The sequence below is a fragment of the Cibotium barometz genome, chromosome 22, assembly GCF_041138505.1.
Source record: "Cibotium barometz isolate CiBa-2024 chromosome 22, ASM4113850v1, whole genome shotgun sequence".
NCBI lineage: Eukaryota > Viridiplantae > Streptophyta > Polypodiopsida > Cyatheales > Cibotiaceae > Cibotium > Cibotium barometz.
The window spans coordinates 12963464-12991274 of record NC_141067.1 but is presented as its reverse complement, the minus strand read 5'-3'; the positions used below and the strand labels follow the sequence as shown (position 1 = coordinate 12991274).

At 43.1% G+C, this 27811-nt stretch overlaps 1 protein-coding gene across 1 annotated transcript; it reads right to left on the bottom strand.

The window, feature by feature from the left end:
* LOC147626301 (uncharacterized) lies at nucleotides 1-27811 on the bottom strand. The gene is made up of 5 exons (XM_086816780.1): nucleotides 26746-27811; nucleotides 26497-26637; nucleotides 26152-26401; nucleotides 355-464; nucleotides 1-153 (listed from the first exon to the last, which is right to left on the bottom strand). The coding sequence occupies exons 1-5, from the start codon at nucleotides 27463-27465 to the stop codon at nucleotides 1-3; spliced, it is 1374 nt and encodes a 457-aa protein (XP_086672906.1). The 5' UTR covers nucleotides 27466-27811.

Below are 27811 nucleotides of genomic sequence, written 5' to 3'. Positions count from 1 at the left end.
CTATCCAAATGCAACTTCCAAGGAATCTACATAAAATGGCTCTCTAATCCAGTTGTAGTTTGTGTCTGGCTTGGTGATCATCATGTACATCAAGTTGTCCACTATCTTCATGTACATAGTGGCATTCTCCAAAATTTCACCAATGTTTCTACTCTGCTTTCCATTTTGATCCAACGGTATAGAAATGGGCTTACAATCATCCATACCAAATGGACTTGGATAACATATCCAATGCATAATAGCTCTGTGAGACATCAATATGCCCTCAGGCATCGTGATGACCTCAATGCCAAGAAAGTATCTTAGCTCATTCAAATCCTTCATGTCAAATTTCTTCTTAAGGAGACCCTTCACATTCTCAACTTCCTCTTCATTATCACCCCCAACAAACAAGTCATCAACATAGAAGGTGATGACCACACTTCCCTTATCACTCTTTTTCACATAGAGTGAATGATAAACATCTGCCATATAAAAGCCAACAGTGATAAGATACTGTACAATATTATCATGCTATGCTTTTGGTACTTGCTTCAAAGGCTTTAAGTAGCCTGCACACATAATCTTAGTTACTCAAATCCTCCCAACTAGGTGGCTATTCCAAATATACTTCTTCTCAACTGACCATGCAAGAACGTATTCTTTACATCCATATGACACAAAACCTAACCTTTTGATGCAATCACTGCAATATAACGGGTCTCCTAGTTTTCATCTTGGAAATGGGATTGTCTCCTCATAATCAATGTCATAGGTCTGAACATAACCTTTGGACCAACCTCACCTTATACCTTCTAATTCTTCCACGTGAGCTGTGCAGAGTTTCAATAGAAACAATGTCAAATTGGAGCTTTCAGAAGTGCCCAAAAACACCTTGCAATGGCCAAACGTAGGTCAAAACGTGTTCAAAATGGAAATCTAACTACAAAACATCATTAAAAATTACATTACAAAGAATTGCATACCATATAGGTACCTTTACACTTGCAAAGATAGCTCCTAAATCGGATGTATGTAGCTCCAAGAGCTACCTAGGAAGTGTCGTATATTTAAACAAGAAGGGAAAGAGATGATGATGCTCTTACGCGTGTACTCCTGCTTCCTTTGCCTTTATAGCTTCCTTTTCTTGCCGCTCATCTCCTTAGCCTGAACCAGGCTTTGATAATATGAAAATATTGGGGGAGGAGAGGATACTTGATCTCTTGCAAGCACACACACACTCTCACAACAATGGATAAGATACAAACAAAGATGGAAGGCTAAAATCTTCTTCTTCTTCTGGCTCTTAAAAGAAGGCTACAAAAGACAATATAAAACCCAATATAAGTACTGGATTACTATGTACAAGTGGTTCATAATGTGAACTCACTAAGTAGGTAAGATGGCAACAAAAGTATGCCATAACTCGGTTGGACTAGGTTGGTGTAGTCCAAATGACGAAGATCCATCATGTAAGCTACAAATACGTTAGTGGTGTAAATGTGGAACGGTCACTCAAGCATGTCATGAGAGTATCAACTCTTGATGAGATTGACATCTCAACGTCAAAGACGAGGCTACAAAAGGTTCCTATTAATTATAGGAAGGTCGAGGAGATAGGTCATACCATGGGCCATATTTATTTTTCCTACCATGGTTGCCTATCAAGAAATGTACCTAGACGTCTATCCATGATTGAGGCTCAATGCAAGCTCATTAAAGAACAGTGCGTATGTGTCTATTACATGTAGAGCCCGTGTATATTTTGCAAGTGGTGTGCATGGATATTAGGCAAAAGGTGGGCTTATGTACAAGCTTCTTATGTGAAAACTCCAACACATCGCTTTCTTTGACACTTTGTAATCTTCTTTATTAGACTATCGCATACAATTTAAGATAGGAACTTGGTGTGGTTTGTGTAAGAAGGGTGGCCAATAAGGCGGCTTGGAATGAGGTTGAGTTGTATGTGAGAATGGAAGAATTTTAGGGACCCCCCAATAGTTGGCAGGAATATTGGTAAGCTATGAACTATGGATTGTTTGCTAGGCATCATCAAATGGATCTAGGCATTTCTTGGTGACTTAGGTCTCTTATTAAATAAATAGTGACTATTTGGCTTGCTTATAGGGTTATCACATGGCATGAAGGTGAAATTTGTATTTTCAAACAATGTCAACCTTGGGCACATGAGGTTGCTTTGACCTTTTGGGCATCTCTACCTCGCTTGATTGGCATGGATGTAGGCAAGTTTGGTGCCATAGAGGGGATGTAATCTGTGGTGGATTGAATCACCTCTAAGTGTGCCATTTGGATGCATAAATCCAACCAAGCAAGTTAACTAGATTGAAGGCAAACATGCAATGTGTTGGCATGGGCCACAGATGTTGCATGTAAGAATAGGATCTGATGTGGGAGTCCCTTGATAAGGTGTGGCGGAGACCATGGATTTGATCATCGACAAAAGGAATGAGTGTATGGATGGGTGCCAAATGGACCAGAAGCTAGGAAGGACTATGTAGGTCAAAGTTTCGAAGTACCGAGATGGCAAAAGGATGTGAGTGAAGGCGGAAGAATACAACACACCCAAAACTTTCCAAGGTTTGGTTATTAAAGAAGTGATAGCATGTTTGGGTTTAGCCTTAGTAGGATTTTGTGTGAGACTTACAAAAGTGGTTTGGCAATTGGACTATCTTAGTGATGTATCTCCAAACAATCCCACCTATGCTAGTTCTACTCTACGTTGGGATTACTCTACTCAGTGATAGGGATCACAAATAAGAAATAAAAGGAGGGTGAAAAGTTTACCTAAACTTACCACGTGTCGAGAAGTGCGTGGATGATTGTTCGGTAATCAAGTGAAATGGTATATTTTGCAAGTGGTGTGCATGGATATTAGGCAAAAGGTGGGCTTATGTACAAGCTTCTTATGTGAAAACTCCAACACATCGCTTTCTTTGACACTTTGTAATCTTCTTTATTAGACTATCGCATACAATCTAAGATAGGAACTTGGTGTGGTTGGTGTAAGAAGGGTGGCCAATAAGGCGGCTTGGAATGAGGTTGAGTTGCATGTGAGAATGGAAGAATTTTAGGGACCCCCCAATAGTTGGCAGGAATATTGGTAAGCTATGAACTATGGATTGTTTAGTAGGATTTTGTGTGAGACTTACAAAAGTGGTTGGGCAATTGGACTATCTTAGTGATGTATCTCCAAACAATCCCACCTATGCTAGTTCTACTCTACGTTGGGATCACTCTACTCAGTGATAGGGATCACAAATAAGAAATAAAAGGAGGGTGAAGAGTTTACCTAAACTTACCACTTGTCGAGAAGTGCGTGGATGATTGTTTGCTAAAATGTGGCCGTGCGCAATCTTCTTCTAGATAGTGGCTTCTTGTTTTGTGGTAGTGCATAGCATTGGGTGTCTTTGTACTAGCTGGTGGCTTTTGGTTGCACCAACTTTGGGGGTTGGTGTGACAGTGTTGTGGGGCTGGCTTATAAAGGGGTTGGTGGCTTTACTGGTAGCTTGCTCCTCTAGGTCTTTGTTATGGGGGTGCCTGTGGTGTTCTAGTGTTGCGAGGTGGCTAGTGATGAAGCTGGAAAGGCCAGCCTCTCTTCTCTTGCTCTCTCAGGGTTAAGAATAAATCTGTCTTTCTCTCAAGCTCTCAAGCTCTATTACTCAAGTATCTAATCAACCACTCTCACCCTCCCTACCCCACTCTCTTCCTTTGACAAACAAATCAAGCAAGCATTTATACCATGACTTCGAATAGTCCAACAATGTGTTTCGGCCACACTTTACACCATCCTTGGTGGGAGAGAAAAATGGGGCCTATGGCACCCAACAACATGACTCAAAGCACCTCCAAGGAGGGTCCTTAGAGTTATAGCAAGTTTTTTGTTTGGTAATCAAGTGAAATGGTATGATCAAATTGCTATACAAGATCTCAAAAAAAAGCTGAAATGATATGGTCAAATTACTATCCATCCAAGATCTCAAAATAGGTGAAGAAAGCTTTATATCCCATAACGGGTTTTAGTCTAACATGTTTGTTCAGGAAGTTTCTCACCTTTGGGGGCCGGCATTGTAGTGGGAGTAGGTGGTGAAAGATAGCATAGCACAAGGAGCTTTTGTTCATTTTTTATATAGGAAAAAAAAGGCTTCACCAGATAATTCCCTAGATACAAATGAACATATCTAGGAAAAGTGCAAACTCGAGAAAATGAAACACTTTCCTAGATAGGTTAACTAGGAAATATAGTTCATAGATTTCTCTATATAGGAAAATTTTCCTACATAGAGATATTTTCCTATGTAGGAAAATTTCCCTATACAGAGAAAGGAAAATTTGCCTACATAGGGAAAAAATCCTATGTAGGAAAATCTATGCATTATGTTCCCTAGTTAGTCTATCTAGGAAAGTGTTCTATTTTCCCTAGTTTGCACTTTCCCTAGATATCCTTCTTGTTGGCTATATATAGAATGTCTCTATATATAGCCCTAGGATCGACATTCTATATATAGACAACACTTCTTTGTACCCAAGAAATTATATAGTGAATACATTGTCTCCATATGCTAAGAATAGAGTAGCATATCTCCAACTGTGTAGCTACTTGTTTGGGTATTCTCATCTATGCAAGATGGTCCAAACAAATGTGCAAACAAACTAACTGGAACAAACCAACTTAGATGCACATCTCTAGAGCCTGTGGGAGGGTTTCATGGTAGCATGAACATCAATTTTTATCTTTACCCTACATGCTTTTGACATGTCTAAGCTAGGATTATACCATTCTTGGCTAGAAAATGGTGGTAGTGGAATGTACTCCAAACTATGTCTTTCCACAACATATGTGGAATCATAAAAGTAAAAATTCTAAGATGCCAATTCGCTTGCACTCTTGTTGTCATAGATCACGGCACCTATCTTTGCATGTAACACATTTAGCTTTCTACTTAAGCACTCTACATTTTTTCCATTCATGGACTCAAAGCACAAGAACACAAAGCATGGAGATATAAACTTACTGCTGGATCTAGAATCCCATCTCTCTCATTGGTCAGGCCAATCTTTTTTTATTCACTCCTTAAGGGGCAAAATGGAGAGTCCATATTTATCCTAATGGTTTTACAATATATGCAATAGAGAAGAACAAGTGTCTTGTATGCACAATGGGGATTGGGATGGTCGTAGTGATTTCACTCAACACAAGGCATTTTGTTCCTCACTTGTAGAGGCATTAAGGATGTTTGGTTTGGAAGGAGTTCATCCTCTCTGAGAGATGTCGATGGAAAGGTTTTAAGCAAGGCTGCATAGAGCTGCATAGAATTCGAGGAATGTCAATTCCGAGATCGATCTTTCTTTTGCCATTGTTTCACTTGGTGTAGATGAGAAACACCTCGTAGCATGATCATCTTCCAGCATGTTGTCATCTAAACGTATGGCCTCTTTACAATATTGATCGAATGTTTCTGGATTGGATACAATGATCAAGTTGCGTAAGCTGTTATTCTTCAAGCCCATCATGAAACATCTCTTCAATTGAACATCGTTTAATTTTTCCCATGACTCACATCGTGAGTCCAAGAGTTTTATCCGAAGGATAAAATCTCTAATGGATTCATTTTGTTGATGCTCAATTGAATAGAGTTTTGTTCTTGCACTCCACCAATCACCTTGTCTGGAAAAGCCATGTATAAAGGCTGATTTTAAGGTTAAATTTGAAGTTGGTCTTGATCACAGCCCATCAATGTGATGAACCATCGACTAGCTTTTCCCTCTAAGCATAGGTTCAACGCATGTACCTTGGTGGGACAGTTGGGATTTCAAAAGGCTTCACATCTCTGTTCAAACATTTGAATGAATTGAATAGGGTCAATTGTTCCGTCATATATGCCCATAATTTTAGAAATTTGTACGGCCGTATTTTTATATGAGTCATTGAGATTGTATGTGAGTGCTTTTGTTGGGAAAGACTCACTCAATCCTTGGGCTACCCCCTTCCTAGACTAGCCAATATCTCCAGGGTGTGGGCATCTAGGAAAGGGTTGGTACTTACAAGAATGTTAGGTAAGGGACCAAAGCTAGGTGGGATTGAAGTGATAGGGGGTGTAAAACCCGATGACATGCTTGTTATAGGCATAGGCAATGGTATTGGGAGGTGCATTTCCAGCATAGATCTCAATGGCTCGAAGATGTCGGCCATTGGGTCCAGTCCTTGTGTGATCCCCAACAATCCCTCTATCGTAGCCATGTCTGATTGTGTAAATGCTCCTTAATGAGCACACATTTTTTTTAACTTTCTATATTCTCCCACAACCCATTACAACCTCAAGAGACTTGGCGTTCTCTTTGTTGGGTCAAATAGGTGTTCATTCCCCCTAATTAGCTTAGGAGCTATACGCACGCGAACGACCTTAGAGATATTTTTTTTGGAAAAAGTGTATGCTAGTAGCTTCCTAGATGGAAGAGGAGGTATTAAAACCTTTTTTCCACTGTCTCAAGACGAAATAAAAAATCAAGAACTTTTCTCCTATTTCGCAGCATGTTTTTGAGGGTGTTCCAACAAAAAGAGTTTTGAAAAACTCTGTACGAGGGAGTTGTAGTATTTTTGGAGTACTACAACTTTGTTTCCCTGAGCTGTCCATGATTTTATCGTTTAGACCCTCAAAACGTAGCCCGAATATGGTTCATCATTGTTTGTGCGCAGTTTTTTGTGATTTTTTGTGGTTTTTGGGCAGTTTTTTGCCTCGATTTTCGGGTTGAATTTTGAGGCTGTTGGGTGGTCAGAGGCCAAAATGATCGATTTTGACTTCAGACAGTGACTTCGGGCGGCCTAGTCAAAAATCAAAGAGCTCGATGTCAGCTTTCCGATAAGCCCTAGAGCGCCTTCATTAGATATACGATTTAGGAGATACGAGCCTCCAAACACAGGTGTTTTCCAAATGGACCCCTATTCATGCCGTGAAGCGGTCCACGGGTTTTATAAAGTTTGATTGATTTTTATTTTTTGGGTACGGTTCTTAAGAGTATGAACCCTTTGGCCCGTGAAGTTGTAGAAAATGGTTCACGTCGTCAATTGGACTTCACGAAAATATGAAATTTGTTTTCTTTTTGGTGCGGTTCCCGAGGGCGTGAACCCTTTGGCCGCTGTGAATTTGTAGAAAATGGTTCACGTCGTGGACTTGACTTCACGGAAATATTAAATTTATTTTTTTTTGGCGCGATTCCCGAAGACGTGAACCCTTTGGCTGGGAAGTTGTAAAAAATGGTTCACGTCGTGATCAAAACTTCAGGGAAGTTTTAAATTCATTTATTTATTTTTGGGTGCGGTTCTCGTGGGCGTGAACCCTTTGGCCGTAAAGTTGCAAAAAAAAGTTCACGTCATGAACCGGACTTCATAAAAGTATTAAATTATTATTTTTAGTCTAGTGAAAAATATGAATTCCCCTTTTTGGGGGGAATATTTTTTGAATTTAAAATGAAAGAAATATGGACATTTTTCCAAAAAGATAAGTGGGAATCAAAAAAGTCAACCTTTTAATGACACTCCTTACACCCTTCATAAATGACCTCCAAAATGGACAATTCGACAACTCATGAGCATCTACTCATTGAATTCTCATTAGCCTTAATGAGTTATGTAGAAAAGTGATTAAGAATTAATCTACGATTAATCTTTTCACTAATCTCTCCATCTTTTACACTAATCAAAGACTCTAATTAACCACTAATCTCTAATTAATTCACGCAATTGAGCACATCATTGGATAGAGCAAGGGAATGCTAATCTTTGTGCATCAAAAAATGTGTGAATTAATCTAAAATAGGAGATTAATTAGACTCTTAATTATGGTCTCCTCTTTTCAGGCAAAATTAAGCAAAGAGAGTCAAATTTCTCTTATTAATAAAAAAATTGATGTAATTAGGTGTCTTGATGCATCTAGATGCTCTCAAAACACTCAAAAATATTAATTTCGACTACTCATATGATCAATTTAGACTCCAATTAACATATTTTCTAATTTGTTTGCCTCTTGAACAAAATTAATCACCCTTAATGACAAAAACGAGTCCATTAAGAGAAATTAATCAAAGTCAAGGATTTTTTGATGGTGTTAAGAAATTGTTTGAAAGATTAAGCTACTTCTAATTCTTACTAACACCCTAATCCACACAATTTCAACAACAAGTACACAATTAAACTAAAATTAATGATCTTAGTTCTATGTTTAACATTAAAGAGAGCTAACATTCATTAAAAATTGCTTTCTATTGCATGGTTTAATGAAATGGATGTAAACTAAGCCTAATACAAACTATGTGCAAGCCTAATACAAACTATGTGCAAGCCCTAAGAACATGAAAAAACACAATAATAACAACAAAAACAGCAAATTAAGCTAAAAATTATGCAGAAAGCATTCTTTACAAAAAGAAAAAAGAGAGCTATTCTACACCAAATCACACACAAATTACCATCAAATCCACATCTTTTTCATGGGAAACCATTAATCAAGAAAATGGGCAATGAGTAATGCATAGATTACAGAAAAATGATAGAGAAATCCAAGGGATGGCTCCTCGGTCGGCAGCAGCAGCAGCGGGGCCAAAAATGTTAAGGCTCACCCTAACCTTCCTTGAAACACATCCAAAAAGAGATTACCAAGTGAACCACAATTGTCGAGAGGATCTTTCCAATGGCCGAGCTCGTAACCCCTTGAGGTCTCAAATCTCTACAACTCCTTGAAAAGCAATTCCACCGCGTCTCCCGTGAGAGTTGTCACACCGTCGCGTTGCACTACAGGTATTCGTCCCTCCTCACCTCACTTCACTCACTCACACTCACTAGCATACATTAAGGAGATAGATTAGCAAGAGAAAGACTCGATTGCACTGGGAGAGTATGTTGTATTATAAGAGAAATTTACTTATATACATGGCCATAAGTGTTCACACTCACTCAAACTATGGGGCTGGCCAGGCACCTTAGGCTCATAAGAGGCCTAATGCTATTACAATGACTACTCTCATAAGAGGCCTAATGCTATTACAATGACTACTCTCATAATATATCCATGAAGTACATCACTTAGGACTTCATTCTAACTTGCTACCACATGCTCTTGAAGTGGGAATCACCATAAATACTCCGTCACACTATTACGGGTGTCCTTCCAAGTTAAGGCTTTGGGCACTATTGCTTCATATCTTTAATGTATGAGCCTTTGGTGTATCTATCGTGACTCCTCGATATAAGATATTGGTGGTAGCTCTTGTTAACCATAAAATTGGGGTAACACGTGCACTTCTCTAACATATATTCCCTATCTCTTGGCTTGCACTCTCATCACGATCCTAATGGATCATTCCATGGCATATGAGAACTTTCTTACCTTCCTGGAGAGGACTGAGCGGGCTCGCTAGCAAGAGTTGTTTCACGTTTTATCTTGCACCATTGACTTCGAAGCTATTATCCTCCTTGTTGTGCTGAGCATGACTACAAGGAGACCTTGGAGTACATGGAAACCTACATAATGTCCTTTTTTATGATCATCCGACAGTAACATTCTTTGGGTGGCTTGCGAGCTTCTATGCTACATCAACAAAATTGATGCAAACTATCCTAAGAGATTATGTACATACCACCCAAGTTGTACAAGAAGAAGGGAACTTCAACGTGCTCTCCACTTAGGAGATAGTTGCCCTTAGTAAGGAAAACATCAACACCAACTTTTTGTCATGGATCTCAACATTCATTCTCATGTTGAATAAACAAGACTCCGATGATGAGGTTGATGTCGTTAATCCCATTTTTGGACTAACAAATGTGCTCCTCCATTTGAGGACATTAATAAGCGTCATGCAAAGGCACTATAAAAGTTGTACATTAGGAGATATTGGCCACCTAAGGCCTTAGTTAAGTAAGTTTTGGGTGCCCAAGTGTGAATAAGGGCCAATTGTATATAAGGCATTTCCTCATAATAATGAATGGACACAATCCCTTTTTGTGCTATGAGAGTTCTTGCTTTTGTCTTGAGAGAGAGATTGAAAGAGACTACTAGGATGAATATGCACCAATGTTCAAAAGAAATGTGGAAAGGAATGATGCAATAAGATACAGAATGCAACAAGAAAGAAATGTAGGGGAAAGAAATGTTGACCTTTGGGTTGATGGGTGCATTTATCCACCTCATCCACTAACTCAAAGACCACCACAATTTCAAGGACTTACATCATTTGTGAAGGCAATGAAGGATTGTATGGATACACATGTAGACTTGTCACACAAGGATTAGCAGGGGTTCATCAAGCCTTGAAAAATATGCAGACAAGATTACAAGGGAATATGCAGTCTTTGATGGAAAAGGCCACCACAATTTGAAGGACTTACATCATTTGTGAGGTTTGTTTGTGAAGGCAATGAAGGATTGTATGGATACACATGCAGACTTGTCACACAAGGATTAGCAGGGGTTCATCAAGCCTTGACAAATATGCAGACAAGATTACAAGGGAATAGTGCAGTCTTTGATGGAAAAGGATAGATTATTGGCTGAGAAGGATAGGGAGAACTAGAGTCTACAACAAGCAATGTCTGTCATTGAAGATGCTATGCATGCTACACAGGTGCAGAATATGGAGTTACAGTAAAAAATTATGGACTTGGAGAAGGAGAATCAAAACATAAAGAGGAAGCTCACAAAAACTTTGGATATTGGGCCCACTTTAAAAACCAAAGAAGCGGTGCATCCAATTAGTTAGACCAATTCACCAATTAACCAAAGGAAGTGGACAATATCATAGATGAATATATGCTCAATCTGCTAGAATGAGAAATATGTTTCCTCATGCAGAGAACGATACTATTGCCAAAGTCCTTAGCAAGGATATGGTCAAAAATGCATTGGAGAATCAAAAATTGACGGACATTGTAGATGGTATCGCAAGTGAACGTCTCAGAGATGTAAGTAACTTGTTTACTGCTTACAGATGCTTAGGGATTATGTGACAAGGTGGGAATGAGTTCTGAGTCATACACTATGCTCTATCAACAATTGGATACAGGTTTTAAGCAAGTCTTCAAAACTAAGAGAGTAATGCCTTTGCCAAAACCATTTCACGTGAAGAAAGCTTGAAACAACAGATTAATGAGAAAGTTTTAGAGCTGATTGATGAGCCTACACATCTGGAACACACACACATATTGAAGTATGGTTCCAAAGAAGTTGCCTTTGTATTGAATGCATCCAACAACTTCATATCGTGCTATGGTCAAGTTCTACAATATGTCTATGGAAAAATGTAGAGGCAAGCTTAAGTTTTTCCTCGAACTTGATGAGAGTGAGATTATCAAGGGGCAAAAACTTGAACGTGTGAGTATAACACTTATGAATCGAGCATTGCATACAAGATGCAACCTGTGTGAGAAGCTGATGCTACATGCAAGAAGGTAGAACAAGTCCTCTCTAAAGATGGATTGCACGAGGGCCAAGTAGAAATTAAAAAGGACGAGAAAAAAACGGGTAAGAGTGGAAATATCCCTTGTAAACAGGGATTTCATTAACGTCTTCACAATTTCGTGATCACGTTAACAAAACCCAGTGTTAACATATTAAAACTTGTGATCACAATGTATATTCACATGACCTGAGAAATGACCTGCCGGAACCCACTACTCCAGTAACACCTCCGGGCTTTCCCCTTTCCCGGCGGGCCCGCCGGGATATGTATTTTTCCCGGCGGGCCCGCCGGGAAAGGGGAAAGCCCGGCGGGCCCGCCGGGGAAAAGAACAAAACCCTGCGGGGTACTATTCTGTATATAAACACTGCCCGACACCCATCGTACAACTTTTGGGAAGATAGTCCTTGTTTTGGGGGCGTGATATCTCTCCTCAAAGTACTTGTAGAGCTCTCGAGTTGCTAGAAGTGTCCTCTTGGGAAGAACGTCCTTATTTTAGGGGCTGTCGTCTTTCCTTGTAGGCACTCCTAAGGCTATTGAGCCACTCGTCCTTAGTTCTTTGAACTGGGGGCAGGGTGTGGTTCGTAGCTAATACTTGCGGAGATTTAGGGACAAATTTGGAGTCATTCAGCTTTGCATTTGAGCCACGTACGTAATCTACCTCATTCTGCTTTATGAATGGTTTGATGGAGCCAAGAGTCCTGCTTGGGGGCTTGTATTGGTTCTTGATACTTGATATAGTTTAGAGTAGACAAGGGTCTATTGTCCTATACTAGAGTATTGGGCAAGCATAGATCTTTGATTTTTTTTTGTGAATGTTAAAGAAGGTCTATTGTCCTATACTAGAGTATTGGGCAAGTATAGATCTTTGATTGTGTAAAGTATCCTTAATTGGGTACAAAAGGCATCCTTCATTGGGAGTGCAATGTGCATGATAGTTTCGAAGTAGTTTTGTAGTAAGACCTTGCAAGATAGTTTGAAGTAGTTTTGTGTTATGTGATGATCTTTTGTATTTGTCAAGATAGTTTCGAAGTAATTTGTTTGCTAATGTATGTTTTGTTATACGTGAGTGATTTGTTGTTTTTTCATTTGTGTATTCATTGTTATACGCTTGGTTGAATAGGTTATCTGTTGAGATGGAGGACAATGTTGGATCCAGTGGTACCTCCAATAGAGTCCAAATTTCAAATAGCAGGAAAAAAAAGGCACCTGGGATAGAGTGGCAATATGCAATTAACGTTGGTGATCGATTCATAGATTGGGAGTGCAAGCTATGCCATGCAGTAAAATCAGGTGGGGCTCCTCGACTAAGAGAACACTTTTTAGGCGGACCGAAGAAAAAGTCATGTACCCACCCCTCTGCACCTATAGTGGCCAAACGCATAAGAGAAGAAATTCAAAAGAAAGATTTAAGAAAACATGACACTCCTACCGTTAATGTATCAAGGCAGCAAGAACACTGTTCTTCTAATCATCAAACTCCCGCTACATCGCCTACTTGTACCCCGAACGGCAATGTGCAACCAGAAAGTAATCTACCCAGTGCATCTTCTTGCAAGCGAAACTTTGACGTAGGAAATGTACCCATGCGTCAAACTTCATTGCAAGAAAGCCTACGTCAAGGTCGACTCGATGATGCACAACTCGTCCTCGCTGAAGCGATTTACTTTTCTGGGAGTGCTATGATGATGGTGGACAGTGACCATTGGAAGAGAGCATGGAAGAAAATTGGTGAGTTTGGACCAGGATTTTCACCGCCTACGTACCATGCTATGCGAAATGATCTATTAGAGAAATGTTATGCGTCAGTAAAAGAACGTGTACAAAGAATAATTCTTAGCAATATAGAGCTTTCTAGATGTAGTATAGTAAGTGATGGATGGTCTAATGTGCAAAGAAAACCATTAATTAATGTAATGGTTATTTCACCTAGAGGTGAGACTTTCATCCGTGCCGTGGATTCAGCTGGTTCAATCAAAACTGGGGCTTACATTGCTCAAGTCATTAGCTCTGTGATAGAGGAAGTGGGTGCCAGGAATGTAGTCCAAGTCGTCATGGACAATGCAAAAAATTGTAAAAATGCATCCAGAATCCTACAGCGACAATATCCACATATTTTTCCGGTAGGATGTAATACTCATAGTTTGAATCTTGTATTAAAAGATTGGTATAAATCTGATGATACCAAATGGTTTGCCTCGATCGTCGACACTGCTCGCCAGCTTGTGAAATTCATGCTCAAGAGACAGAGAGTTTTAGATATGTTTCGACCTCGCATGTCAGTTATGTTAAAGCTTCCAGCGGAGACTAGGTTTTGCACTCACTTTTACACTTTTGAGTCTCTTCTTAGAAATAAAGATGCAGTTTGTGAAACATTTACATGCATGGCATTTCATGACTGGGAGAACACTCAACTTGAAAAAGTGAAAGAGAAAATCAAAGTCTTGAAGGGAGCGCTTACGAGGAGAAGTTGGTGGAACAGTGTGATGGATGCATACCATGTAATGATGCCTGTTATGTATGCTGTACGAAGTCTTGATCAAAGAGCGCCTAATCTCGGAAAAGCATGGATGCAATGGTGGACTGTCCAGCGGAGTTTGGAGTGTCCTGAGAAATTAGAGCATTCAGTGGTGGAAAAGCAATGGCGTGTACCATTCTCCAGTAGACAAAGAAAAGTTCTGTTGAAGTACTTTCATGCTAGATGGATTGGAGCGCACTCGCCACTGCACAGTGCTGCTTACATGTTAGATCCTGAATATTGGAATATGGATTTGATGTCCAACGTTGAGGTGGTGCAAGATTTTTATAAAGTGGTAAACACTTTCTATAATAATGATGATGATCGTGTACAGTGCATAAAGGAGATGACCTCATTTCGGTTGAAAGAAGGTTTATTTTCTAACTCCCTTGTTCAACAAATGGCTAAAGAGCAACCTGCATGGAAGTGGTGGATGATGAATGGTGGTGAGCATTATGCTTTATTGCGCAACCTTGCGATGAAGGTTCTAAGTCAGTGCTCTTCAAACTCAGGCTCAGAAAGGAACTGGAGCATGTATAAATATATTCATAGTACTATTCGCAATCGACTTCTTGCAGATCGAGCAGATAAACTTGTTTACATGTACTGCAATGAAAAGATCTTGCGAGACATTGAAAGCGAAGAGTATGAAGAAGATATGCCCAGATGGATGTACAATTGTGATGATGTAGTAGACGAGAACTTTGATGTTGGACGTACGTTGTGCACCACCCTTGAGATAGAAGACAATTTAGACATTGACTTAGATGAGCTTAATTTAGCAGACGAGAGAGTAAACGGTGAAAGAATTTTGGAGCAAGATATTGACATAGAGGAAGAAGTCACTTCATTAATTTAATAAAAAGTACTTGTACAAATGATCATATTTGAAGAAATTATCAATACAAAAGTAGGATTTGTTTTTCTTAACTCTCATCTTGAAATAAATTACGAATTGCACTCGGAGTTGCATCTAAAGGTCCTGGTGGTTTATATTCGCTAGCCATGCCGAACACTGTATAAATACCTTGATTTATTGGGACACTGCACAATGCACATGTAGAAGTATTTTGCATTTGTCTCACTAAACATATTAAGTGGTAGTAGTGTCCACATGGTAGTATATACTGGCCGCTCCACCCATCGAATACTTTGTAACATACAGGACATTGGGGGGTGGAGGAACTTGTAGCCTCAGCAGAAACTCCCACAAGATCAGGATGTATCAAAAAATGAGAGATGTGGTTTCCTTGGCGCACAGGAGCAATACGTGAAGAGATGCTCTGTACATCTTGGCTGATCTTTGTTAGCTGCTCTTGAATCCCTCTATTGGCCGGGGGAGGAGTTGACGCTTGAGTTAATCGGTCAGCTTCTTTCTCCTTCTCTGCTAACTGGGCCCCTAAGCTTTCTTTAACCTGGTTTAACTCCAGTCCAGCGCCCTCCACCATGAGTGCAAGTTCTTCTCGTGTAAATGTCACTGTCTCTTCACGAATGTCGTGGGTGTTGACAGTGGCCTCTCTGGAGGCGAAGTCCACTGGAGTTTGTAAGATAAATTGAGCATATAACATTTTAGCAAAATACAGTGGAGCGTCGGCGTTATGGAGAGGACGTCCGTACACCTCCAAGAAAATGCGCTCGGCATTAGTTTTGATATCGTTGTGGGTGCACCGAGAAATATTCCATCTTCCCTTCTTAATTTCGCCATCTGGACATGGCCATATTTCCTTTATCATCTCTGTAGTTACGCGTTTGTTTACGTCTTTCCACTGGGCATAAGTTGGATTTGTCCATTTCGATAACCTGCATGCTGTTCGTGTCGCTTCGCGGGCTGTCAGGCCATGTGATAGGGCCTTCATTCGCTCGTAAGCCTTCTTGGCTAACTCCTGATGCTCGTTCGCTTGCGCCTGCTCCATATCTGCATGAACGTAAATGACTTAAGGATTTTAATGAATTGTAAAGATCAACGTAAGATAAATTGACCATTACTCTCAAAATCTTAAAGTCAAACACCACGAGAGGAGATATGTATTGCAAAGACTCGATGAAGTGTATCCACTTGACTCCAAAAACACTTCAAACAATGCATAAACATCGAATTTTGAAGAGGAAACATAAACTTAAACACCACAGGAGGAGAGAGATGTTGCAAAGACTCAATGAAGAGAGAAACAAAATTTTGAAACATTGGACACATCAAATTTTGAAGAGAGAAACAAAATGCCATTCCTGAAACTTAATCCCTTGGTACTGTATTATTACAAAGTTGGGGTGAATGCCACCGATAGCTCTACAAGAGGACGTTGTGCCCTCGTAGGGTCAGTATTTAGTGATCTAAAAAATTCAACTACTTGCAAAATTGATTTTCGCTCATCGCGATTAGGCAGGAACATCCAATTTTTGACTCTATGACTAATAGTATCCATGGTAACTTTGTCATGGGAACTATTATCCATCCACAACTCTTGCACTTTCTTCCAGAAGTCATATAAAGTTTGTAATAAATATCCCAAGGCAAAAACGTCAGATGCAGGAGTGTATGCATCTGCCAAAAATGGATCATAAAGCTCTGGGGCTATCCACGGCCGTTTATTTCGCTCTCTGTCTGCGTAGGAGACTGCCTGTGCCACCTTCTCCGGGTTCTTGTCTGCTTCAAAAACAAAATTGAGAGACACCCGTTTTTTGGACGCTCTCAGCAGCAACCCCCAATCGATAATACCTATGCGTGGCTTTAGCTCTTTTGTATAATCCAACACTACATTAAAAGGATGTAGGTCGGTATGTACAATACCTGCCATGGGTGGTTGCAAGATGAGGTTATCTAGTTTCATGGCGTGGGCGCCCTTGGCTTTAGCTGAAAAACAGGCATTTTTTCAAGAAGAATAGCCAATCTCTCATAGTTAGCCAAGGAGTTTCACTTCAAGGTCTTCTAATGAAACATCATATGCAAAGTTGGGCACCTAAAACTATAATCTGATCGAATATCCAATAATTGCAAATCCCCTTTTCTTTGGGAACCAAGTTTGTATACAGGCCCTGTCCTAGGTTTAGACAGGTATAGTGAATGTGAGTAAATTGCCTATAACTTTTACATTATTACTCATACGATGTTCCCACTTTGCATTTCACAAATACAAATAACATAGAGCTTAACTTGATTTATCGAGTAATTTTTGATGTGTTCTACTATTTTCTATATTATTTAAAAGATATTAGAATTGTTAAAAAACATACTATTTTATCCTCCCACCACATCTACCATTTAAAATGCTCAAATTGTATGGATCTAGTGATGATTAGATTGGGAAAGATTAGTATAATGTGGGTATAAGATAAAATTACAAATCTAACGGTTTGATTTTTGTAGATTTACTTTGGAAAATTTATTATGACTGTCAGAGGCCCATTAAATCAATAGTAATTTAATTCTAGAAAATTAAATATTGAATCTTTCAATCTAAAAACTCATGGGATCAATACTCTTGTTGCCATGAATTTATCAAAAAAAATTTGGCTTGATTTGAGTATGGGAAGGTCCATTTTCAATCCTCCCAAGTGAAAATTCCCATATTGTGTCCACTCTCCCCTTTTCAAGTCTAAAACCAATCCTAGTTAGGTTTGGAAATCTAGGCTTGGTAAACTTCACAGCTTAGGTTTCATTCCATGTGTGAGGCTTGGGTAGGCCCAAACCTTATACATGCATGCCACTTTATGTCCACGTGAGCATCGAGAGGATCCACATAAGCAGCTTGCCACCTCAGCTTGCCACCTCCACCTTCCATGTCAACATGGTCAACCTAGTTGACTCCCCACCTCATCATCCTAGTCATCATTAATGCCACATCATCTTGCCACCTTTGCATGCCACCTCGCACATGGTGACATGGCATGCCACATCATGGAATTGCCACATCAACCATAATAGTGCCACATGTCAAGAGAATGCCACGTGTCATGCACGCTTGTGACACGTGGCATCTCCTTCCCACCTCCCCTCTTTTTTCAAAAACATATTTTTGGAAAAGTTAATTTAGTAATTTAGAGAAATAGAATATAGAAATTTAAATAATAAAATATATGTAACTTATTAAATAAAAGAATTTAAAATCACTAATTTAAAAGGATTATATTTTGGGATTAGATCAATAAAAATATTATTAAAGATCATATTATTAATTTTAAAAAAATAAATTTTTTATTTTTATATTTCTTGAAATTTTTTTATGTAGAATAAACCTTTGAATAAAATATGAAAAAAATACTTTATTTAAAAAAAGCAGTTATATAATTATAAAATAAAAGATTTCTTTAAAGATATATTTATATATATTTATATATCTGGTAATGATAAATATTTAGACTTGTTAATAAATATTATAAATAATATTAATTTTTAAGTGGATAATAGTTTATCTTTAAATATCTTTATGTTTATCTTAGTTATCCAATCAATCTTAGATAGGAAATCCAGTGAGATTTGAAGTGGATAACCTATTTTTCCTATATAATCACACATCTCTAGTACTATCCCACACTTATCTGTAGTACTATCCCATCATTGAGTCCTTATAATATTTTCTCTCTTAGCTTCCTTGAGAATGGGTTCTCAAAGCCGTAGGAGTCGGAAACGTGATAGGACTAGACTCCCCCCCATCCACCAAGTTCAAGAGGAGGAGAGGAGAAGGGTAGCTCGTGAGAGAAAGAGAGAGTGGAGAGCACGTCAACGAGCAACACCTTCCGTTGGCGATGATCCAAGCCTTGCTCCTCCTCTTCCACTTCCTCTCCCTTCGCCCTCTTCCCCCCCACTACCCCTTAGTTTAGATAATCCACATGAACCCGCCCTTCTTGAGTCCTCTCTTCTACAAGAACCCACCCCCCCTCCTTTGGGCGCCCTTCGTGTGGATAGGAAAGAACTATCAAAGTCAGGGGCACATCGTCGTGCCCATGCAATCTTCCAATCCTATTTCAAAGACCTCACATCTTCATCACAGGCATGTGTGCTTGATGCTTTGATTGATCTGCCCAACATGGCCAACTGCAGGGCGCTTTCCGACATTGGAGGTCGAAGAGAGAGGAGAGCTGGCATGGCGGTGCTACAAAGTGTTCGTCATTCCTATATAGTTAACAAGAAGAGGAACTCTGCGGACGCTTTGGCTGCTCGACGGGCTATTGTGGCAGCCATAAGTAGCTCCCAAATGAAGGGTAAGGTTAGTGCCACATCTCGCATCCTTTCCATAGCACCACACGCACTTAGAGTTGGGTCTATTAGGCGACAAAGTTTAGATGCCAATGAGGTTGGTGCTATGTGGGCGAGTAGTGGTCGTGTAGCTAGGCATGATCGCCTACTAGATGAAACCACTAGAACCTTGATAGAAAGTTTTTGGGAGGAGAATTGTCGTGCATCGCCAGTTTTCAAGAAAGCTTTGCGTAAGAGAGTGACAAGAGGAGTGTTCATTGAGCACGGTGCTTGCTTTCTTGAAATGTCCCAAACTGAGTTGTATTCTCAGTTTGTAGCTTCGTATCCAGAGCTTAAAATTGGGCAAAGGTCATTTGAGGGGTGTAAGCCTTGGTTTGTGAGGTACTCACGTCAGCGTGACACATGTTGTTGTCGCTACCATGTTGAGTTCAATCTTTTTTATGATGTGTTCCGTTCTCTTAGTGGGCATAGAGAGTTGCCTCGTAGTCCACGTGATTTCATCCACTCTCTTTTGTGTGCACGCACGGAGGATGCCCAGTTCCATAGGATGCCTTGTGTGGAGAGCAATTGCACATCATGTGGTTCACTTGCACATCTACAGATGGTAGATCTTGATGCAAGTGACCAAGAGATAGTGGCATGGCAACGTTATGAGTATGTGACACACCAGCTCCAGAGTGGTGGACAGTCCAGGAAGTTGCAGCTCGTGGACAAACATACACCACGTTGTCACTTCACAGCCACATTTAGGGAGCAGATCTACCCCTACATACGGCACAGTCATTGTGCCAAGTGGCAGGATCGTCAGTTCCGAGCATGCCTAGCAGAGTTTCCTATTGGTGTGGTCGTCTCTGTGATTGATTTTGCAGAGAACTACACTTTCACACCTTTTCAGGAGATACAATCTGAGTATTACTTCTCAGAGCAGGTAATGGTTATATTTTGTACTATTTGTTTTATGTTTGAGCTTCATTACTTAATTGATTTTTTGTGTCCTAAACGTATGTATTGCTTCCCTCACCAGGTTGCTATTTTGGTCCACATTAGCTATCGACATGCAGAGGCTCATGTAGATGGGATAGCGAGTACCCCCGAGACCCGTGTCATTATTCGAGAGTATCATTTCTATATCAGTGATGATCGTTCACATGATGCACATTTTGTGCAACACTGCTTTCGTCTCCATGACGATTTTTTAGGAGATTGTGGGATCAGACATGTCCAGCGATGGGTTTGGTCGGATGGTTGTGGCGCACAGTTCAAGTCATCACGTCAATTCTATTGGCTCTACAGGTTGTACTTATGGCTTTCTTACATTTTCAATTAAACTAAATTCACTAGAACATCTTAAAGAAAACAATAACTAAGACTATCTTTTATGGATTTATAGGTGGCATGTGCAGTCTAGTATCCCAGTGATTTGGTCATTCTTTGAGACTGGTCACGGGAAGGGTGAGCATGATGGTGCAGGCGCGTGTGTGAAACGTGCCTTGAGGCGTCATCAGCTGCGACAGGATGCTCAGCGGTTCAGAGATGCGGGCCACGTAGTCGAGTGGTGCTCCCAACATTTGTGTGGGAGTGCAGCATCATCGTACCCCAGACGTGATGCTCGGATTGTCAGGAGATTTTTTTGGCATGTGGATGGTGGCACGATTGACCGCAGAGCCTCCCATGATTGTGACACAGTACCTGGCACCTTGGGCTTACATTCCATCAGGAGCACGTGCATGGCGGCCCCCACGATTTACACACGACGGTTTGCATGCTTCTGTGGAGCATGTATGGATGGCGATTGGTCACATTGTGCCTCGAGAGGATGGGCAGATGCATGGATACAGACATTCCTCTCCCCCGAGCATCCTTCACATCCAGTGGTGTCTGTTGAGCACACAGGTCCTGCGTTCATGGTCAGTTATGATGACCTGACAGATTTGCTACAGGAGGGTGATGTATTTGCTGTTATTGCCAGTGAGGGAAACAGCGAGGGAGTAGACTACTATCTGATGAGTTGCACTAGGCCAAAGTGCATGCTTGACCAGGATACAGTGGATGATCATGGGTTTTCTTATGACGCCCATAGCATGATTGTGGCAGGCCGGTTCTACCAGCAGATTCGACTTCATCGGGGGAGTCTTGAGTTCCAGCAGTGGAAGTGGGAGTTAGAGGCATTTCAGTTCTCTCATCTAGTGGTTGCTACCAGGCTCACTCTTGTTCGAGTACAGAGCCGAAAACACAGTTCTCACCCTCGTTTTCGGCTTCGAGTGGATGACCATGAGAGCATTCTAGAGCAGTTGAGAGCTAGAGAGGGTGCTGCTAACTAGATCTCTATCTTGATAGTGACTAAACTCAGACTAGCTGGGTTAGCTCACTTACATTGTACTTAGATTTTTGGGCAGTGACTAACCTCAGACTAGCTGGGGTAGCTCATTTTCATTCTGATGTACTTATTTGATGTTTATATCATTATGAGTTTTCTCATTATTGAGTATCATTACATTTTAGTTGATGTTCTTGATTTTATTATATTTTTTAACACTTTGGCTATCATATTGTTTGTTGAAAATCTCCATGCCATCGTACCCAAACATGCTCCGATGGGGACCAAACTTTGCAAGCGTGTGGGGGTGGGCCCCCCCCACACGCTTGCAAAGTTTGGTCCCCATCGGAGCATGTTTGGGTTGGCAATGGGCGCCCAGTGCGGTTTTTTCAAGTCTCTTGGTACTTAAGAGGCCATGGAAAATCCGGGCCTTCCCCATACCATCGTACCCAAACATGCTCCGATGGGGACCAAACTTTGCAAGCGTGTGGGGGTGGGCCCCCCCCACATGCTTGCAAAGTTTGGTCCCCATCGGAGCATGTTTGGGTTGGCAATGGACGCCCAGTGCGGTTTTTTCAAGTCTCTTGGTGCTTAAGAGGCCATGGAAAATCCGGGCCTTCCCCATACCATCGTACCCAAACATGCTCCGATGGGGACCAAACTTTGCAAGCGTGTGGGGGTGGGCCCCCCCCACATGCTTGCAAAGTTTGGTCCCCATCGGAGCATGTTTGGGTTGGCAATGGGCGCCCAGTGCGGTTTTTTCAAGTCTCTTGGTGCTTAAGAGGCCATGGAAAATCCGGGCCTTCCCCATACCATCGTACCCAAACATGCTCCGATGGGGACCAAACTTTGCAAGCGTGTGGGGGGGGCCCACCCCACATGCTTGCAAAGTTTGGTCCCCATCGGAGCATGTTTGGATTGGCAATCGGCGCCCAGTGCGGGTTTTTCAAGTCTCTTGGTGCTTAAGAGGCCATGGAAAATCCGGGCCTTCCCCATACCATCGTACCCAAACATGCTCCGATGGGGACCAAACTTTGCAAGCGTGTGGGGGTGGGCCCCCCCCACATGCTTGCAAAGTTTGGTCCCCATCGGAGCATGTTTGGGTTGGCAATGGGCGCCCAGTGCGGTTTTTTCAAGTCTCTTGGTGCTTAAGAGGCCATGGAAAATCCGGGCCTTCCCCATACCATCGTACCCAAACATGCTCCGATGGGGACCAAACTTTGCAAGCGTGTGGGGGTGGGCCCCCCCCACATGCTTGCAAAGTTTGGTCCCCATCGGAGCATGTTTGGGTTGGCAATGGGCGCCCAGTGCGGGTTTTTCAAGTCTCTTGGTGCTTAAGAGGCCATGGAAAATCCGGGCCTTCCCCATACCATCGTACCCAAACATGCTCCGATGGGGACCAAACTTTGCAAGCATGTGGGGGTGGGCCCCCCCCACATGCTTGCAAAGTTTGGTCCCCATCGGAGCATGTTTGGGTTGGCAATGGGCGCCCAGTGCGGGTTTTTCAAGTCTCTTGGTGCTTAAGAGGCCATGGAAAATCCGGGCCTTCCCCATACCATCGTACCCAAACATGCTCCGATGGGGACCAAACTTTGCAAGCGTGTGGGGGTGGGCCCCCCCCACATGCTTGCAAAGTTTGGTCCCCATCGGAGCATGTTTGGGTTGGCAATGGGCACCCAGTGCGGGTTTTTCAAGTCTCTTGGTGCTTAAGAGGCCATGGAAAATCCGGGCCTTCCCCATACCATCGTACCCAAACATGCTCCGATGGGGACCAAACTTTGCAAGCGTGTGGGGGTGGGCCCCCCCCACATGCTTGCAAAGTTTGGTCCCCATCGGAGCATGTTTGGGTACGATGGTATGGGGAAGGCCCGGATTTTCCATGGCCTCTTAAGCACCAAGAGACTTGAAAAACCCGCACTGGGCGCCGATTGCCAATCCAAACATGCTCCGATGGGGACCAAACTTTGCAAGCGTGTGGGGGTGGGCCCCCCCCACACGCTTGCAAAGTTTGGTCCCCATCGGAGCATGTTTGGGTACGATGGTATGGGGAAGGCCCGGATTTTCCATGGCCTCTTAAGCACCAAGAGACTTGAAAAAACCGCACTGGGCGCCCATTGCCAACCCAAACATGCTCCGATGGGGACCAAACTTTGCAAGCATGTGGGGGGGGCCCACCCCCACACGCTTGCAAAGTTTGGTCCCCATCGGAGCATGTTTGGGTACGATGGTATGGGGAAGGCCCGGATTTTCCATGGCCTCTTAAGCACCAAGAGACTTGAAAAAACCGCACTGGGCGCCCATTGCCAACCCAAACATGCTCCGATGGGGACCAAACTTTGCAAGCATGTGGGGGGGGCCCACCCCCACATGCTTGCAAAGTTTGGTCCCCATCGGAGCATGTTTGGGTACGATGGTATGGGGAAGGCCCGGATTTTCCATGGCCTCTTAAGCACCAAGAGACTTGAAAAAACCGCACTGGGCGCCCATTGCCAACCCAAACATGCTCCGATGGGGACCAAACTTTGCAAGCATGTGGGGGGGGCCCACCCCCACACGCTTGCAAAGTTTGGTCCCCATCGGAGCATGTTTGGGTACGATGGTATGGGGAAGGCCCGGATTTTCCATGGCCTCTTAAGCACCAAGAGACTTGAGAAAACCGCACTGGGCGCCCATTGCCAACCCAAACATGCTCCGATGGGGACCAAACTTTGCAAGCATGTGGGGGGGGCCCACCCCCACACGCTTGCAAAGTTTGGTCCCCATCGGAGCATGTTTGGGTACGATGGTATGGGGAAGGCCCGGATTTTCCATGGCCTCTTAAGCACCAAGAGACTTGAAAAACCCGCACTGGGCGCCGATTGCCAATCCAAACATGCTCCGATGGGGACCAAACTTTGCAAGCATGTGGGGGTGGGCCCCCCCCACACGCTTGCAAAGTTTGGTCCCCATCGGAGCATGTTTGGGTACGATGGTATGGGGAAGGCCCGGATTTTCCATGGCCTCTTAAGCACCAAGAGACTTGAAAAAACCGCACTGGGCGCCCATTGCCAATCCAAACATGCTCCGATGGGGACCAAACTTTGCAAGCATGTGGGGGGGGCCCACCCCCACATGCTTGCAAAGTTTGGTCCCCATCGGAGCATGTTTGGGTACGATGGTATGGGGAAGGCCCGGATTTTCCATGGCCTCTTAAGCACCAAGAGACTTGAAAAACCCGCACTGGGCGCCCATTGCCAATCCAAACATGCTCCGATGGGGACCAAACTTTGCAAGCATGTGGGGGGGGCCCACCCCCACATGCTTGCAAAGTTTGGTCCCCATCGGAGCATGTTTGGGTACGATGGTATGGGGAAGGCCCGGATTTTCCATGGCCTCTTAAGCACCAAGAGACTTGAAAAACCCGCACTGGGCGCCGATTGCCAACCCAAACATGCTTTGATTGTGACCAAACTTTGCAAGCATGTGGGGGGGGCCCACCCCCACACGCTTGCAAAGTTTGGTCCCCATCGGAGCATGTTTGGGTACGATGGTATGGGGAAGGCCCGGATTTTCCATGGCCTCTTAAGCACCAAGAGACTTGAAAAAACCACACTGGGCGCCCATTGCCAACCCAAACATGCTCCGATGGGGACCAAACTTTGCAAGCATGTGGGGGGGGCCCACCCCCACATGCTTGCAAAGTTTGGTCCCCATCGGAGCATGTTTGGGTACGATGGCATGGAGATTTTCAACAAACAATATGATAGCAAAAGTGTTAAGAAATATAATAAAATCAAGAACATCAACTAAAATGTAATGATACTCAATAATGAGAAAACTCATAATGATATAAACATCAAATAAGTACATCAGAATGAAAATGAGCTACCCCAGCTAGCCTGAGGTTAGTCACTGCCCAAAAATCTAAGTACAATGTAAGTGAGCTAACCCAGCTAGTCTGAGTTTAGTCACTATCAACAGCAACCCAATCAAAATCGTCATCTCTAACTGCCGGTCGACGTGCGCGTCGAGGCTGCTGTGCACGTCGAGGCGGCTGTGCCGGCTGCGGGGGTCGTCGAATGTCTGCGGGGAGGTCTGCCTCAAAGGAAGGATCGTGAGCTGGTGCCGGTATACTCGGGAGCTCACGAGTCCCAAAAGCTGCTATGGCCCTCTCTCTCTCTCTGCGTCGTGCTAATGCAAGACGCCTCTGTCTGTACACCCAAAATCTATAATCTGCAATGGTGCGTGTCTGCCACTCTGCTCGTGTAAGCTCCTCTGCTGTAAGGACACGCTGCTCATGAGAAGCAGCACTGCTGCTAGCACCATCACCCGCTGTGCCACTAGGGCCAGCACCACCCACGCGCTCAAATGCTGTCACCTGGCTCTCATGTAGCACTCTCTGGTAAGCGTCGAACTCATGTGAGCTCCACTCTATCTCAGGAGGCACCTCAGGCTCCTGGGCTCTATCGTCGAAGGCGTCGAGTCCCAAGTCCATAGCTGATGTAAAGTCGACAGGCCTCCCAGTCCTGGCATCTACTCGTACAAGGCCTGGGTGAAGATCATCGATGCCCAATACCCTGTACGTCGCTAAGTCGACGCGTGCACGGCAGGATGGGCATGCTGAGAACCGGACGAGCTCCTGGGTGATGCAAGACAAGTGGAAAATATGTCCACATCCTAGGGCATATCCTCCTGTACTGTCAATGTCCTCGATACATAAACAGCAGCACGCATCCCGTAGGAAGGGAGGTGCATCCTGAGGGAGAGGTCGTCGAAAAACCTCTGTGATAGGCCGTGGATATAACGGTAGGTAAGGCACTGTCACATCGGATGATCTACGATACTCTCGAACATGCAGCATCAGCTGCTCTGCCCTGTGCTGGGCAATCTGCTCCATGATCTGATGATGCTGTGCCTCAGCTCTGGAGCTCTCTACCTCGGTCCGAGCCTACGCAAAAAAGTAAAGCATTAAAATATTTGGTTAGTCTCTCATTAGGTATTACTTAAAGAAATTTGTAACTTAAACGTGCAAGAGAAACCTACCTGCTGGATGTCGGACTCTCTCAGATGCTGTGCCTCTGCAGTAGCTGCCTCTGCCATCTGTAATGCAGCTCGGAGGCGGTCTATCTCCGCTCTCGCCTCTACCAACTCCTGAGTGAGCCTCTGAGTGGCAGGTGTGGGAACCTGCGTGACACAATCAACCATGCTGCTCATGTAAAAATATAGAAAAGTACATATAAACATGAAGATAAATGACCAAAAAAACTTAAGACGTAATATATATGTAAATACCTCCACATCTGTCGTCGGTATAGCTCGTGAGAATAGGCGCACCACGTGCTGGATGCTCTCCGTGGTACTCCGTACGTCAATGCCGACCTGCGTGCCAAGAGCCTCTACTGTCGACAATGGCACAAAGGAAGGATCTGTGGCGGCAGGTGCTACACGAAGTGCTGGTGGAGGCCGCCTACCCTGGTCCTGGAGACGGCCTCGGCCAGCACCACCACCCGGACGATGGCTGGTGTAATCGACCTCCTCCCCTAAGACAAACTCCGCATATAACTGCTTTGCGAAGTATATGGGGATCTGGCGGTTGTTCGGCATCCTCCCATATGCGGCAACATATCGACTATAGATATGTGCCGCCATACGAGGATGCGAACACCGCGAAATAGTGAGGGGCTTCCCCGCCCCGGGCCTCATCCCACGACTATCGAGGAAAAGATCTAGGAAAGCCCCATCCCTAATAGGAGCAAGATCACAGACCTGACGATATGTCAGGCCATGTGACACCGGAGCAGCGCGATGGTGGGCTATCCACTCATCTACATAAACAATATCGTGAAGGCTACGAAGGGACGCAAGCATCGCCTCCAAGTCTGCCACGATATGTAATGTAGACGGAGTGTCTCTAGCACTCCTACGGATAGCCGCTAGCTCACGGTCTATCTCCGCGATGAGGTCCGCAATAGATGAGCGGCCCTCCTCGTGGCCCTCCTCGTGGCCCTCCATGCTAAAACCTAAGCCCAATGTGAAGGGTCCAATGTGAAGGGTCTAATGTGAAAGGTCTAATGCTTAGTGCTAAGTAGCACTAATGAAGCTAAAAACAAAGCTAATGGGCTCACTAACACTAATCCAAATCAAGAGAGAGCAAGGGAGTGAAAACGACTTGTGAAAATGAGCCAAAAAAAAAAGTTTTCCGGTTTTATAACCTCGATCGAGGTTCGGTAACATCATGCAATTTAGGGTTTGCAAGATTAACGCTCTGGATATTAGGGTTAGTGCAACATACGGCCAAGATACACACCTAATTCTAGGGTTGGGGAAGGATCGACGGCTGAGATTTGATATTAATATC

Coding starts and splice junctions, on each gene's coding strand:
- LOC147626301 (XM_086816780.1), bottom strand. CDS start 27,465: ATGGAGGGCCACGAGGAGGGCCACGAGGAGGGCCGCTCATCTATTGCG. Junction 26,638..26,745: donor TACCGACGACAGATGTGGAG/GTATTTACATAT, acceptor TGTGTCACGCAG/GTTCCCACACCTGCCACTCA. Junction 26,402..26,496: donor GAGAGTCCGACATCCAGCAG/GTAGGTTTCTCT, acceptor TTTTTTGCGTAG/GCTCGGACCGAGGTAGAGAG.